The 13,725-nt window shown below is 41.2% G+C and overlaps 10 protein-coding genes across 10 annotated transcripts; 4 read left to right on the top strand and 6 right to left on the bottom strand.

Annotated features, from left to right (window-relative positions):
• Positions 1 to 64: 64 nt before the first annotated feature.
• Positions 65 to 1,042, top strand: RRP7 (Rrp7p; the record flags this gene model as incomplete). The annotated part of the gene is made up of 1 exon (XM_022822326.1): positions 65 to 1,042. The coding sequence occupies one exon, from the start codon at positions 65 to 67 to the stop codon at positions 1,040 to 1,042; it is 978 nt and encodes a 325-aa protein (XP_022673602.1).
• Positions 1,043 to 1,212: 170 nt separating this feature from the next.
• Positions 1,213 to 2,112, bottom strand: STE50 (Ste50p; the record flags this gene model as incomplete). The annotated part of the gene is made up of 1 exon (XM_022822315.1): positions 1,213 to 2,112. The coding sequence occupies one exon, from the start codon at positions 2,110 to 2,112 to the stop codon at positions 1,213 to 1,215; it is 900 nt and encodes a 299-aa protein (XP_022673601.1).
• A 367-nt stretch (positions 2,113 to 2,479) lies between these two features.
• EMI1 (Emi1p) lies at positions 2,480 to 2,620 on the bottom strand (the record flags this gene model as incomplete). The annotated part of the gene is made up of 1 exon (XM_022822304.1): positions 2,480 to 2,620. One exon carries the CDS (start codon positions 2,618 to 2,620, stop codon positions 2,480 to 2,482), a length of 141 nt encoding a protein of 46 aa, XP_022673600.1.
• A 394-nt stretch (positions 2,621 to 3,014) lies between these two features.
• On the top strand, positions 3,015 to 3,446 carry MXR2 (peptide-methionine (R)-S-oxide reductase; the record flags this gene model as incomplete). The annotated part of the gene is made up of 1 exon (XM_022822292.1): positions 3,015 to 3,446. The coding sequence occupies one exon, from the start codon at positions 3,015 to 3,017 to the stop codon at positions 3,444 to 3,446; it is 432 nt and encodes a 143-aa protein (XP_022673599.1).
• A 69-nt stretch (positions 3,447 to 3,515) lies between these two features.
• On the bottom strand, positions 3,516 to 4,514 carry LSB5 (Lsb5p; the record flags this gene model as incomplete). The annotated part of the gene is made up of 1 exon (XM_022822281.1): positions 3,516 to 4,514. The coding sequence occupies one exon, from the start codon at positions 4,512 to 4,514 to the stop codon at positions 3,516 to 3,518; it is 999 nt and encodes a 332-aa protein (XP_022673598.1).
• A 1,293-nt stretch (positions 4,515 to 5,807) lies between these two features.
• GRX1 (dithiol glutaredoxin GRX1) lies at positions 5,808 to 6,131 on the top strand (the record flags this gene model as incomplete). Its single annotated transcript, XM_022822270.1, has 1 exon — positions 5,808 to 6,131. The coding sequence occupies one exon, from the start codon at positions 5,808 to 5,810 to the stop codon at positions 6,129 to 6,131; it is 324 nt and encodes a 107-aa protein (XP_022673597.1).
• A 208-nt stretch (positions 6,132 to 6,339) lies between these two features.
• Positions 6,340 to 7,542, bottom strand: KLMA_10057 (uncharacterized protein; the record flags this gene model as incomplete). Its single annotated transcript, XM_022822259.1, has 1 exon — positions 6,340 to 7,542. One exon carries the CDS (start codon positions 7,540 to 7,542, stop codon positions 6,340 to 6,342), a length of 1,203 nt encoding a protein of 400 aa, XP_022673596.1.
• Positions 7,543 to 8,847: 1,305 nt separating this feature from the next.
• Positions 8,848 to 10,014, bottom strand: KLMA_10056 (DnaQ-like exonuclease domain-containing protein; the record flags this gene model as incomplete). The annotated part of the gene is made up of 1 exon (XM_022822248.1): positions 8,848 to 10,014. One exon carries the CDS (start codon positions 10,012 to 10,014, stop codon positions 8,848 to 8,850), a length of 1,167 nt encoding a protein of 388 aa, XP_022673595.1.
• Positions 10,015 to 10,339: 325 nt separating this feature from the next.
• Positions 10,340 to 11,425, bottom strand: KLMA_10055 (ribonuclease H family protein; the record flags this gene model as incomplete). The annotated part of the gene is made up of 1 exon (XM_022822237.1): positions 10,340 to 11,425. One exon carries the CDS (start codon positions 11,423 to 11,425, stop codon positions 10,340 to 10,342), a length of 1,086 nt encoding a protein of 361 aa, XP_022673594.1.
• Positions 11,426 to 11,912: 487 nt separating this feature from the next.
• On the top strand, positions 11,913 to 13,391 carry SRO9 (Sro9p; the record flags this gene model as incomplete). Its single annotated transcript, XM_022822226.1, has 1 exon — positions 11,913 to 13,391. The coding sequence occupies one exon, from the start codon at positions 11,913 to 11,915 to the stop codon at positions 13,389 to 13,391; it is 1,479 nt and encodes a 492-aa protein (XP_022673593.1).
• Between the last annotated feature and the right edge of the window lie 334 nt (positions 13,392 to 13,725).

Below are 13,725 nucleotides of genomic sequence, written 5' to 3'. Positions count from 1 at the left end.
CCAATGAAATGTATAAAATTTTTCTATGCTATGTGTAAATCGAATTAATGTGAAATAGTTTCTAATGAACAGAAATAGTACAGATGAGCAATACTTTCCCAGGAAAAGAGCTAGTATAGAGGGTATTGAGCCAGTTGTAGTAGGAGTTGTTATCTGTTTATCAGTCATGGCACCTGTACAAATGCAGAACGGATTCTTGGTAGTACCGTTCTTACTACCAGAAGTGAAGAGTTTGAAGGAAAAAACGAGTAAGGCGCATCACTATATGTTTGTGAGAAAGCATCAGTCGAAGCTAGATAACGAACAACATTGCTTATTTTTGGTTAACCTTCCACTATTAACAAAGTTTGAGAATCTTAAAAAGAACTTCCAAGAAATCTGCCGCAAGTATGAGATGGTGTCGCATGTACAGGGCCTATTATATCATGATGAATTCGGATTGCATGATGTGGACCTATCATCTTTGACATCTAGTTTAATGAGTGTGGACGATCCAAGTGAGAAAAGATTCACTCCTAGAAATACATCGCTGTTGCAATTTGTGGATAAACAGTCCATGGAGAACTGTTGGGAAGCATTGAGAAAGTACTCATCAAATAAGAAACAAGAACATATTGTATGGGAGTTCGAGTCTCCTTCAATCGAAACATTCACCGCATTTTACCGTCCTTTGCCATTAGAATACTTGAAAGCTGATATCCATGAGCACATGGCTCTATTTGAGCAAAGAGAACAACAGGCTCAAGAAGAAGTACAATCCTCCATCGTCGATGAGGATGGATTTACTTTGGTGGTAGGAAAGAACACCAAGTCTTTAAACAGTATAAGGAAGAAGATCTTGAATAGAAATCCTCTCCTCAAGCATGAGAAACCTAAGAAAATGCCAAACATGGTAGATAAGAAGGCTAAGAAGGACTTTTATAGATTCCAAGTTCGTGAGAGAAAGAAGCAAGAAATTAATGAATTGCTCTCGAAGTTTAAGCAAGATCAAGAAAGAATAAAGGAAATGAAGAACAAGAGACGGTTCAATCCTTACACTTAGTTGGCAAATGAAACATATCTCTGTAAAGTGCTTATATTATCGTTTTGGCTTTTCTTATTTACCAATATGCATGCAGAAAAAATAATATATATGTATATATATAATCTTACATAGATGGGGAAATTGATATATTAATAGTAGTAATATGAACGGCTGTTTGCTTTTTAGTGTTATAATCTTCCGCCAGGTGTTGCAGCCATTTCTCCAACTTCTTCAAAGTCACCCTTCTGCCTTAGCATAATAGCCGGATGTAGGCCCTGTTGTTTTAGAGACTTAAATATTTGAACCGGCTTTTCGTCTAGTTCAAGAACACGCTCTTGATCTCCGTAACATATCACTAACACATGCTGTCTCCAATCTGCTTCGTTCAAATTATGTCTCTTCATTGCATTTCTTAACACCTTTTCGCATGAATCTTCTTTAGAGGCACGTAATTGCTTCATAGGTTCCGAGCTTGGTGCTGCCGGTGCACCTCCCGGAGGACCACCTGCTGATCCCGGTGTAGTAGATGTATGAGGCGATGATACATTTCGTGTACCACCAGCTTGTGATGTTACCCCAGGGTTCGAATTTGATCTGAATTTAGGCGATGAAGGTGTATGCGAGGAATGATGGTGAGGCGTCCTGTCGAAGTAATCTTGTGATGAAGATTGTGGACCTTGCTGTGGCACTTGGTTTGATTGGCTTGATGCCATACCAATACCGGAAACAGTATTCCTTTTCACAATCTCCAATAGGTCAAGCCGTAGCTGTGCGTAATTCGACTGGAACTCTTGCAATTTCTCGTTCAAGGTTTGGTGCAATCCCTTCATGGTTAAAACTAGTTCTTGTTCCGGAGCCTGCTCTTCAGCATCAACAAATTTATTAATACATGTCTTTAATCTCACGGCGCTCACATTATCAGGGCATAGCTCCTTGCAATCCGCCAACGTTATCTCAGATAAAGTAGACCCGGTAATTTTGTTCTCTCGTATTCTGTCCAGAATGTACGTCTCGGCATCGTCCAACTCAAGCTCTGCTTTTAATTTCTTACAAACTTCCTCGGTAGACCATTCATTAGTACCACTCATGTTTCACGATTGATTATTCTATCTCTTTTTCTGACCACCACCTTATGGAACGATATTGATCCATGATGCCTTCCTTTCTAAATAATTGAGGTCCACTGTTCAACTCGAAGAAGCAATCATATTTTATTATTGGATTTCAGGTTTAAATATAGATTTACCCAGCCTACACAGTGAAAGTGAATAAAAGAGTGACGGGATTTGGGAAGAGAACACTTTAAAACTGTGAATGAATTAATGCCATTAAAACCAGTTGTTTCGTAATGTATCTGAAAGGCTTGATAGCTGATATTCATTTTAGAAACTTAATACGCACATTTTTTTATATACAGGTTAACTTTATAGAATTACATTATGTATGTGTATCATATTACACTCTCTCTTTCCAGATGTCGTCAGAAGTACCTCTTCTCTCCTGGTTCTTCTGCCACTGGTCTTTATACCACTCTTGAACCTTTACTGGGTCTTTGCTGTGTAATACACAGAACTTGAACTTCTCAAACTCTTTCATACACTCATTCATGTTCCCATATCTATAATAATGTCTGAATTGTCCACCGATACTGAAGCAACCAGTCAACTGGTCAAAAGCATCGGTGCATGACATTGTTGTGGGATAAGTCGTAGTCATTGTAGTATCGTTTACCTTGTGGGTGACTGGCCGTTTGTGCCGTTCTGGGCTTTGTTCTTCTGTCTTTCCTTTTGCATTATAAGATAGCCTATTTATTCTTTTCTACTACTAATTTGTCAAATTTCACTTAATGCGATGAGCAAACTATTGAGATCCTTACTTACCATTACAAAACATAGAAACAACTGAATATTGAAAGTTATTGCTTGATTCTGTGGTTAAGGTGTGCATAGTTGTTGCTGTATTACTCTACACAGACAACGAAGCAGTATTTATGACCACTTTTGCAAAGCAGTTTGCGAGAACAATGAGTAAATGGACTCCAGTGAACCCTAATTTGAGCGCAGAGCAACTGCGTGTTCTCCGCGATAAAGGCACCGAAAGGCCTAATACTGGCAAGTTTTTACACAACAAAGAAACTGGTGTGTATACTTGTGCCAATTGTGATCAGCCAATATATGAAAGTAAAACAAAGTTTGATTCTGGGTGTGGGTGGCCCGCTTTTTACGATGCGATACCAGGATCTTTAACATTTACAAAGGACGAGTCGTACGGTATGGTTCGTATTGAGATATGTTGCAGTAAGTGCGGGGGCCATATGGGTCATGTATTTGAAGGAGAAGGCTGGCAAAAACTTTTAAATCTTCCAACTGATCAGCGTCACTGTGTCAACAGCTGTAGTTTAAACTTCAAGAAAGAGACTTAATTAAATAGTGTTTATATTCTGTTACATATAATTCATTATATATTTTCTAACATACTAAAACACACATATTCATGCCTTAATTTTATGATTGTCGCTGAAGGGATCGTTGGACTGTATGGATGTGATTGATTCTTGTTCTTCCTCTTCTGCCTCTTCTTCCTCTTCTTCGGAAGATGATTCCAAATCGCTGTCGTCATCTCTGTTCAGTGATGCCATATCTTCCTCACCAGCTAGCTCATCGAAAGCCATCAACGAATTCACCAACTCTTCATTAGCATGCAACAATGCACCCAATAGCTCTCCCTCAGTAATTAGTTGCAAATAACGTAGGACTTTCCTTCTCATAGCTCTGGCCTGTACGAACTTCGCCGTGCATTCTTCACTGTCTGTGGATTTCGTATTAGAAGGCAATGCCAGTAATGTATTTGATAATGACACTGCCGTCTCCAATGAGTCGCTGATCAAAAGCTTGATCTTCGGGGTCTCCTTTTCGAGGTTAATGCGTGGGATCCCGTAACGCTCGTCTGCAATAACAGACCTGCGGTCAGCGGTATCGTTCATGAAACCTGGCATGCTCTTATTCTTCTTCTTGTATGACTTGGCCATGACCTTCATGCGACGGTTCCTGTTGTTATACGTCTTGACACATAATGAGTAGAGTGTATCGAAACCATCAACCTCCTGATGCCTCGACAAGTAATGATACCAGGCTATTAGATAACTAGTGCACTTCCTTGAAATCTGCTTCGGATACTTCCCTGACCCAGAAGACATGTCCAGCAACACTTTGTTTAGCCTGAAATCAGAGTAAAAGACTGGCAAATGGATCAACTGAGACACAAATAAGTTCATAAGGTCTAGAGCTCTGGACTGCTGTTGAATATCCCCATGTTTTAACCTCTTCCTGATAGCTCTGGCCGCTTCCGTTTGGTTCGTTTCCACATCACCTGTTCTAATCAGTTGTAGAATTGTACCCAATTCCACCTCAAGCGTGTAGTTATCCTGAATTATCGCTTTGTTTATCGACTCCGTAACCGAAGTGCATGGATGATCAGTGAATAGACCCATCTTTTCTCGCCAACTATGTTATAAAACTAAGTAAGTATTCGATTCGACAACTGACCTTATCTTATCGAATTGGGAACAATCCTGTTTCCAAATTATATCAGAGCTCTAATATCGCCTACTTCAACACCCCACAACAAGTCTATTGTTGATTTTGATGTTCTCGCTCGGTGTCCTGATATCAACTACAATTCTCTCTTCGTCTCTCTCTCTCTCTCTTCTTCTTTCCTCATTCTCTCTGCTGAAACTTTTCTAAATAGGGGAAACCTTAATATCAATCATTTATCAACACTTTTCCAGATTCCTCTTAAAACTTTGCACAAGACAAATCCCATATTTAAACTGACACGGGACAAAAATAAGTTTCTTGCGTAACAATGACTTTGAAAACACAGTAGTCACGCGGGTAACACTAGCAGTACTCCTGCTGCCACTCCCATCTTTATTCTTTTAATCTAACCACCGTTACTTCCCTCACTTGCACGTTCGCTCTCAATCTCTTCCTATACACTTAAAAACGTCATACGAAGGACCCATGTAATATTGCGCAAGCAAGGGTCTCCAGTTCTACCTCTCTTTCTCTCTAGCTGGATGTCTGGCTGGCTGGCTTTCACTTTGCTAGCGTTTGGCCCAATAATCCAGAAGCCAGGCGGAACTCGAAGAAAAAATGGGAAAAAGCACACAAACACACACACACACGAATCACGTGCCTTTGCTTATTACCCGGCCTGTTTCGCCAGCAATATTAATTAAACACTAGTTGTCATACCGCAAATGGGTTTGGGCAGGCTACAGCTACTATACTATGCCATAGAAGAAGCTTCTTCACACAGCGAAAGACAAGGCCCAGATAGACGGCAAAAAAAAGAAATAGAGCTTTCCACCGTTTTATTTTTTTGATCTTAATGGAAGAGTATGTGTGTCTCAGACATGAAGAAGCTGTGGCTATATTCTAGTGCGCTCTCTCTATTCGCATTATTAACCAACCCTTTTTATTCTGCCATTTGAGAACCTTATCCCAAGCCTAGCTTGGCTTAGTAATCTTTTGACTTAACTTGCACACGTAATGTCGGTATTATTTTTCTTTTGCGTTCCTATCATTCGCTCCTCTGTTCGAAATTCGCCAGCGATATTTCAAGTATATAAAAACAGCTTGAATTTGTTAACAACATGAATAGCTTAAATGGATATAGAGAGGGTTGCTAGAAAGGGGACAGTTGTATATAGATTAGAGATTTTTTAGTTGGTTATCTTAAAGTCGTTTATAGTGTAAGCTCGACAACCTAAACATATACAATGGCTCCTGTTTCTACTGTTTCCCGTGTTCAAGGGTTAATCAACTCTTCCAAGATTTTCGTTGCAGCCAAGACCTACTGTCCATACTGCCAAGCTACTTTGAAGACGCTTTTTGACGACAAGAAGGTCAACAAGGACATTGCAACTGTTTTGCAATTGAACGAACTTGATGATGGTGCCGAGATTCAAGATGCTTTGCTTGAAATCAGTGGCCAAAGAACCGTGCCAAACATTTACATCAACGGCAAGCACATTGGTGGGAACTCTGATTTGCAAGAATTGAACAGCTCTGGTGAGTTGGACAAGTTGTTGGCTGCTTTGTAAGTGGACTAGCGAGTGGGTTGCTTGATTTGGAATTTTGTATCTGTGTACTTCGTACTTTGTATTTTTTAGGTTTTAAGTAATCTCTAACTGACCTAACCCTTTTGTTATGTTATGGAGTAAGCAACGTGTGTGTTGGTATGGTATGTATATTTTGATAGCTAAAAAGACGTGGGATTGGTATAAGTTATGTATATATATTAGGATATTCTTAGATCATGGCGGCACCGACAGCTAATGCAGCAACGGCGTACTTGTTGACGCTGAAGAAGTTAGCCTCACCTTCGTAAACGCTGATTTCACCAGCGGAGCTTGGGGCAGCAGAGGAGGCACCAACTTGCAAGATACCAGATCCTGTGGCACCGGCTGCGCCAGCGGTGGTGGTGACGGTACCAGAAGAAGCTGGGGAAGAACCAGAGGCTGGGGAACCAGAGGCTGGGGAAGAACCAGAGGTAGTAACGGCAGAGGTTGTACCAGAAGCAGCAGCAGCAGTTGAAGCAGCTGGGGAAGGAGCAGCAGATGCTGGAGATGCAGCACCTCCGCTTAGAGTGGTGTAGGAAGTACTGTGGCTTGGAGCAGCAGTAGTTGAAACGTATGTAGAAGTAACGTCCTCTCCGGCCTCGTTGGTGGTCTTAGCAGCAGAAACACCTTGAGTAACTTGGACAAGCTTCTCTGTGGTTACAGCACTTGTAGTAGCAGTACAAGCATTGTTCTTACATGACGTGATGGTCTTGATAACGGTAGTTGGCTTGGCGCTCAAGACAACCTCAGATAGTGGACAGTAGGTGGTGTAAGAGGTAACGACGTTTTCTTTAGTAACAGTGACAACTGAGTTACCGTAAACGGTGTTGATTGGACAGTACGAGGTAGATCCATCAACGACCTTGGAACAAGGAGCCAATTGGGTCAAGATAGCAGCGTCAGTGATTTGGTCAAGGGTCATGACCTTAGATGGAACGCTGTCAACAGCGGTAACAGTGGTGGTGATATCAGCGGCAGTGATACCAGCGGATGAGCTACCTGAATGAGATACAATCATATCTTCTGGAGCAACAGCACCACAACTTTGCACATTAACGTTATCGTAAGTCACTTCTTGGCCGTTGTAAACCAAATGGAACACTTCGTATTGATCCCACGTGACCAAAGTCTTGTCAGATTCACCATCCTTGGAGTATACAAGCATACCAGATTGCAAAACTTGGCAATCAGATTCGGAAGTAGAGTCTGAATCAACGGTCACCGTCAAACCAGTAGCATCAGCAACAACACTGACACCACTGTTATCGTCTCTGTAATGGTAGTACACATCTAAGTACTCTTTGTAGTCAACGTCAACGTGGTAGGTAGCAGCAGATACCAAAGCTGCACCGCTCAAAAGGGCTAGAGAACCCAATTTACTAAAAGAAACCATTATCGTTATGGTTGTTATTCTATGGTAATTTTCCTGTGTATAAGTGTGTGTTTTTTCTCACTATGATACACTCTCAGTATTTTGTGCTAGAGTTAGAGGAAACAATACTACTTATAGGATTAATGATGATGGGTATTGTATATGTACTAAAAAATGAATAGCGCTAGCGTAAAATAAAAAGACCGTCCTCTGTATTGAACAAATATTCAAGAGCAAACACGACTACAGCCAAACATCATATATATATTATGCAAACAAACAGACAGCCGGATAAACCCAGCGTAACGCAGCACGTCAGATATCCCAAACAAAACAGAAAGCTGCTTGCTTGCCCTGGCAATGATGGTGTTGTTTCCACTGCCTAGTGATTTTTTTTTTTTTTTGGTTTGGCCAGATTTCCACGAGAGAGGCTGTATCCGCTTTAGACGAGGTCGCTCAAATTTCGTATTTGGCGCATATGGCTTGAGATGCTGCAGCCGGATTTTGTACATTGATGGAAACTGTTTTGTGCTTGCACATGCGGGAACGGGTAAATAGGTTCGCTGGGTGGGAACCAGCAGGAAAGCAATTCAAAACACAAATATTCGAAAAAGAAAAACAAAAAACGTTTAGCATTGTCGATAATTGTACGAGCGTTTCTGAGAAACTCTTATTATGTACGGAACCATCACATTGTTTTTTGTTTTATGGCTCCTTTCCTATTTTTCCTATTTTTTAGTTAACCGACAAAGGTATTCCCAATTGGGAGCAGGAGTGGGAAATTTTCCTGAAATGGCATCTTGCATTGCATTGCATTGCATAAGAGCGGAATGTGGGCCTGGCATGGGTATGATTCGATATATATGCAATATGTATCCGTTGCAGCTGATGTCACCCTCGGCAGATATAATAGACACCGGCGGTAGCAACTAGTATGGCAACAGAGTTACATTGATACTTTTTTTTGTTTTTCGTTCTATTCCTTGTCCCACTCTCTCTCTCTTTCCAACAAACTTACTTTCTGTCTCCACAGTTACGGTCTGGTGGTGGGGCCAGTGGTAAGTGGTTAACTCTACATTTGTTTAACTCGTATCATCTTATTTTATCTCAGATGGCGAGATCTCTACACGTACGAGCCTGGGTGACGAACTTTCAGGAATCACACTAGACCCTGACACCCGCGAGTTCTGGCTGGGGTGAATAATGGATTATTGGAAGTTATACACACTTGAGTGACTTTCACGCACCGTTTCGCCTCTTTTATTCATACGCTACATATATTTTATTATTTGGATCGTCTAGCCCTCATCTTCCTTAGAGATGCAGCTAGTAATGGACGGATCCTTGGAACTCGGTAGCGACATTCTTTCTTCTGCGCTTTGATGAACCTGCAGGATTACCGCCGGAGTCATGTGACCTCCATTGTTCAATGGTATTCTGGACTTTTTCTATATCGTCCAAGCCTAAGAGCTTCCTTTTTTCTATATCACACATGTGTAGTAGTAGTCTTAGGGTGTAGTAAGCGTCGTTTCCCGCATTATGCATATAGGCGTGTGGTATTTGGAGCAATCGAAGGGCCTTACCCAAACCAGAACCAGTGGATCCGTACATCGATTGGAAAATCTTCATAGTGTCGAAAACTGGGATATTCTCCGGTATTCTGAGGTTTAAGCTCTGTAACCATTTCAAGTCTCCAGAAAAGCCGTGGCCTACGAATGCTCTTTCATAACCTGGTTCGCTTTCGGGTGCGTCTGCATCTGGAATCATATATTCATCTATCAGTTCCTGGATAAACACCTGGCATTGCTTCATGCTCATAATCTTAGATTTCCCCATGAGGTACTGGTGTTTGTGGTCTGGCATGAACTGAGTATTTCGAAGAGCAAGAGATTCGTTTATTAAAATGTGATGGTTATCGAAGGAAGGACTGGAAATTGAGTATTGCCCGGACTCTATGCGTGGATCCCATATAGATATTCCAATCTCAGTTATAATCTTTGGATTTTTCTCCCAAGCTTCGATGTCAATACTCATACATATGACGTTTCTCGTTTGGACTGACGTTAGAACTCTTGAAAATTCAGTCCATTTGCTCGACCCTGGTAATAGACTAACTTTCGGTATATGACTGGCTGTTATCTTTTGGATAATCTCCTTGTCATCTTGGGCGCTTGGTGATAAAGCATCTATTTTTTCCTTCAATCGCCTGTTGGATTCCGCGTTAATCTTGGTGCTTTGTTTGGCAAAATCGTTCAAATAGTCTTGGACGTATTTATGTAACTCTTTGTTAACAACTGGGGAAACTTTTACACCACTATAATTTGTTTTAATAGGTTGTACTGGTTTCAAGGTTTTCAGTGCTGATTGATACGCCTGGATGGCTTTCCCAACTGGGCCAAACAATTTCTTTGAAGATGACATTGAATTGTAATCTCTCTTATTCTGGTTATTATTAATCCTTGGACCGGGTCTGAAAGACTTACCGAATGACATATCAGAACCTCTTTGTACAGATCTAATGTGTCTTTGGTAGTTGATTTAGGTGCTTCTTTTAAAACTCATCTCTTGATCTATTCCAATGTTCAAAAACTTCTTCTATAGGTCATCGCGTTTTTTTCTTTAGTTTTGGATTTTGATATTATTGAGGAAGAAGAAATTATATGTTAAGTACGTATGTATATATTTTGTCTGTATGAATGTCTGACTTACAGTAAAGGTAGTAAGACTAGTTTTGGTATTTTCGACGCTTAGTACAGTATTCTCTTGCGTGATGATTAGATAGATACATATGAGTTCAGAAGAAGCGAGGAACGAAGCATTAATTCCTAGCACTGGAGCGTATCCGATTCGCCCGGTTTTTCTCGGATTGTTTATTTCGACTGGCACGTTTCAATTGCTTCTCGGCCTGTTCCTGTTCATATAGCTCATCCAGTTTGGCTCTTACATAACGCCAGTCATCTAGGCGTAGTTTTATCCTTGTTCCAATATCACACATCGATAATAATAGTTGTAATGTGTAGTATGAATCGTTTCCGGCGTTATGTAGATACGCTGTTGGGATGTGACAAAGGTTTAAGAGACGTTTGAGAGAAGGATGATTTGAATACATACTATCGCAAAATTCGAGGGTATCGAAGCGTTGGACATTTTTGGGCAAATTAATATTCAAAGACTCCAACCAGTAAATATCTCCTTCAACGCCATGCCCTACCAACGCTCTTTTCCACGTGTGTTCCTCCTTGTTGTGAGGTATCAAGTACTTGTCCACAAGGAATTGAACCTCGTTCACTACATCATCCAACGGCATTAATATAGAATCGCCAAAGATGAAATTCTCCTTTGCATCATCTACAAATCGTCCATTACGCAAGTCCCACGCTTCTTCTATGCAGTAGTGGTATGAACGCATCAATGGGAGCACAGAATGTGCCAGATTCTCTCTTGGGTCGTATATTGTCACTCCAATTTCAGTGACAATCTTAGTGTTTCGTTCGTATGCCTCCAGGTCCACACAAAACAATATAACCTTCCTTAGATTGATATTTCTGATCATGTTCTCGCATATTTTCCACTCGGGTCTGCCCGGATAACACCTAATTTCCGGCTCTATGGGTATGCTACTGCTAGTAGCCTCGCTCTCATCGGATGACGAACTCTCATCACTGTCAAGGGAAAGCGTCTGCAATGCAATCTGGTCTTCCTTTGCCTGTTTTTGCGATACCAGTACATCCTTAAACCCTCGTCCCACATCCGTCAAATAATGATCCACAAGTTTCTCCGCAAGTTTATCTGGCATATACACATTGTGGTCTATTCCACTAAAATGACTCCCGAAATGGGCTCCCAACTTCTTACCCTTGTCCTTGTAAAGGGTCCCATCCGTCCTGTCACCTGTATCTGTCATTCAATTCACTACTACTTTTAATTGGCAAGTTCAATCGACCAATTCTGAAATCGACCCCAAAGTACACACTAGCAACAACAACCACAACAACAACTCTAGCCTTCTATGTTCCTTCCCCTTTTACCATAACGGCAACCAACAACCAAAAACCCGAAATCCAATCCAAACCTCTAACCAAACCTTTGAAAAGTCCCATTGGAATGAATGCCCTTAGCCTGTAGGAGTTTCAACACATCCGTACACCTCACCACGCACTTTTTTTTTCACCCAGGGCCTTCCCTCTGCCTAGAAAACTGCCCGCGACTTCTGCTTTTTTAGTTTTTTGGGAATTTTTCACTTTGACAGCGATGCGATGAGATATCAAGCAACTTGCATTAACTAATGACAGTTTGATTGAGAAAGCAGTGTTGCAAGGTCTGGCGAAGGATTTGGTGAAGGCGATCTTTTGAGGAATAACGTTTCAAAAAGTAGAAGATAAAGGTAGAGAATGTCCGGAAGTGTGGTAAGCGAGTCTGCTATGGTTGAAGCAGTTAACGAGCAGCGTGAAGAGTCTGCTCCAGTGGTTGAGCAAACTGAACAAAGCGAGCAAAGTCAGCAAAGTGAGTCAGTTGAAGCAAATGAGGCCGAATCTGAAGCTGAAGTGAAGCCTAAGTTAGTACTAGCTCCATTGCCTAAGAAGTCGCCATGGGAGGAAACTGGTTCTGCTGAAATCAAGCCTTTGGATTTGTCAAAAGTTGTTGCTGCTAAGAATAAGAAGGCTACGAGTATGGGCAAGTCACGTAGCAAAGGTACCCCATCTTTGACCGGTAAGGAGAAGTGGATTCCATTGGATGTGGATATTGTTGTGAAGGACAAGATCCCCGATGTGAACGCTAACGGTAATGGAAATGTTAACGGTGCCAGCAATGGTAAGGGCAAGAAATTGAAGAATAAGGCTAAGAAGGACAAGCCAAAGAACGCCAAAAAGGGCAAGGGTAAGGAATCCGGAAAGGCAAAGTCTAGTGATGCTGAAGGAGAGAAGAAGAGCGCCAAGAAGTCGGAACGTCCGTCGAGCAAAAATGCAGTTACAGACACCAGAGAAACATCTGCCCCAGCGGAAAAGACAAAGGAAAATGAAAAGGATGCCGACGAAAATGAAAGCAAAAATGTAGATAGTACTACTGAAGCTGATGCTTCTTCTGATGCCAATCCAGAAGGTGCGGAAAAGGCCAAGAACGGTGCTAGTGCGAAGAAGGGCGACAGACCACATCGTCGTTTCACCGCCAACTCGAAACCTTTCTTCCCAAGAAACCAAAACTATCACAACCATCACAACCATCACAACCATCACCACAGCCATCCCCATCAGCATATGAATCACACTAACAACCACAATCACCACCACGGAGCTAAAAGTCATCGTGCTCGTCAATATGTCCCGGTAATGTACCAACAGCAAAACTATACCCCATCTTATGTCTTGGTTAATGAGTTGGTTCGCCAGATCCAATACTACTTCAGCATAGAGAACTTGAGCAAGGACAACTTCTTAAAGTCCCAAATGAATGCTCAAGGCTACGTCCCATTGGCTTTGATCTCGAGATTCCATCGTATGCTAAACCTCTCTTACGGTGATGTTGGCTTAATTCTAGCCGCATTGAGAGAGTTGAAAAACTCTACTGAGTCCAACGTCAACATTGCTAAATTGACTTCGCCATTCGAAGATGTTCAAGGAAACCCATTATTCCAATATGCATTAAGTTCAAAAGTCTGGACTATCGATTCTGAATCCCTGCAGAATGCGAAATCTTATGAAACAGTTGAATTGGTGGGTGATGAACTAGAATTGTTCAAAATTGAACCTATCAACCCAATAATAGATTCTCCAAAACAACAAGAACAACAAGAACAACAAGAACAACAAGAACAACAAGAACAACAAGAACAACCAATTGCACAAGATGCTCAAGAAACTACTCAAGATTAAAAATTATACTAATTACAAAACTAAAAAAATAAAAACGCCTGTATATTAGCGTCCGTCAGTCATCTAGTTCCTATCACACCTTTACTGCATTTCATATTTAACCCTCTGTATATCACTTCCGCACACACACACAAACAAACAAACAAACAATTGCACCGCCATCTTTAGTATATATAACAACATCTAATTAAACAAATCTTTTTTTCCTCGATTCGTTTGTCTCTTTCTCAGAACGTGCTTCATTATATTGAAACTCAAGGTTAAACCAACCTTAAAAAATGATGAACTGTTTCGAAACATCATTGAAAATTACCAACCAAGCATAACCCCAGAA

Source organism: Kluyveromyces marxianus, chromosome 1 (genome assembly GCF_001417885.1).
Source record: "Kluyveromyces marxianus DMKU3-1042 DNA, complete genome, chromosome 1".
Taxonomy (NCBI): domain Eukaryota; kingdom Fungi; phylum Ascomycota; class Saccharomycetes; order Saccharomycetales; family Saccharomycetaceae; genus Kluyveromyces; species Kluyveromyces marxianus.
The sequence above is the reverse complement of the archived record's forward strand: the minus strand, read 5'-3'. Positions and strand labels throughout refer to the sequence as shown.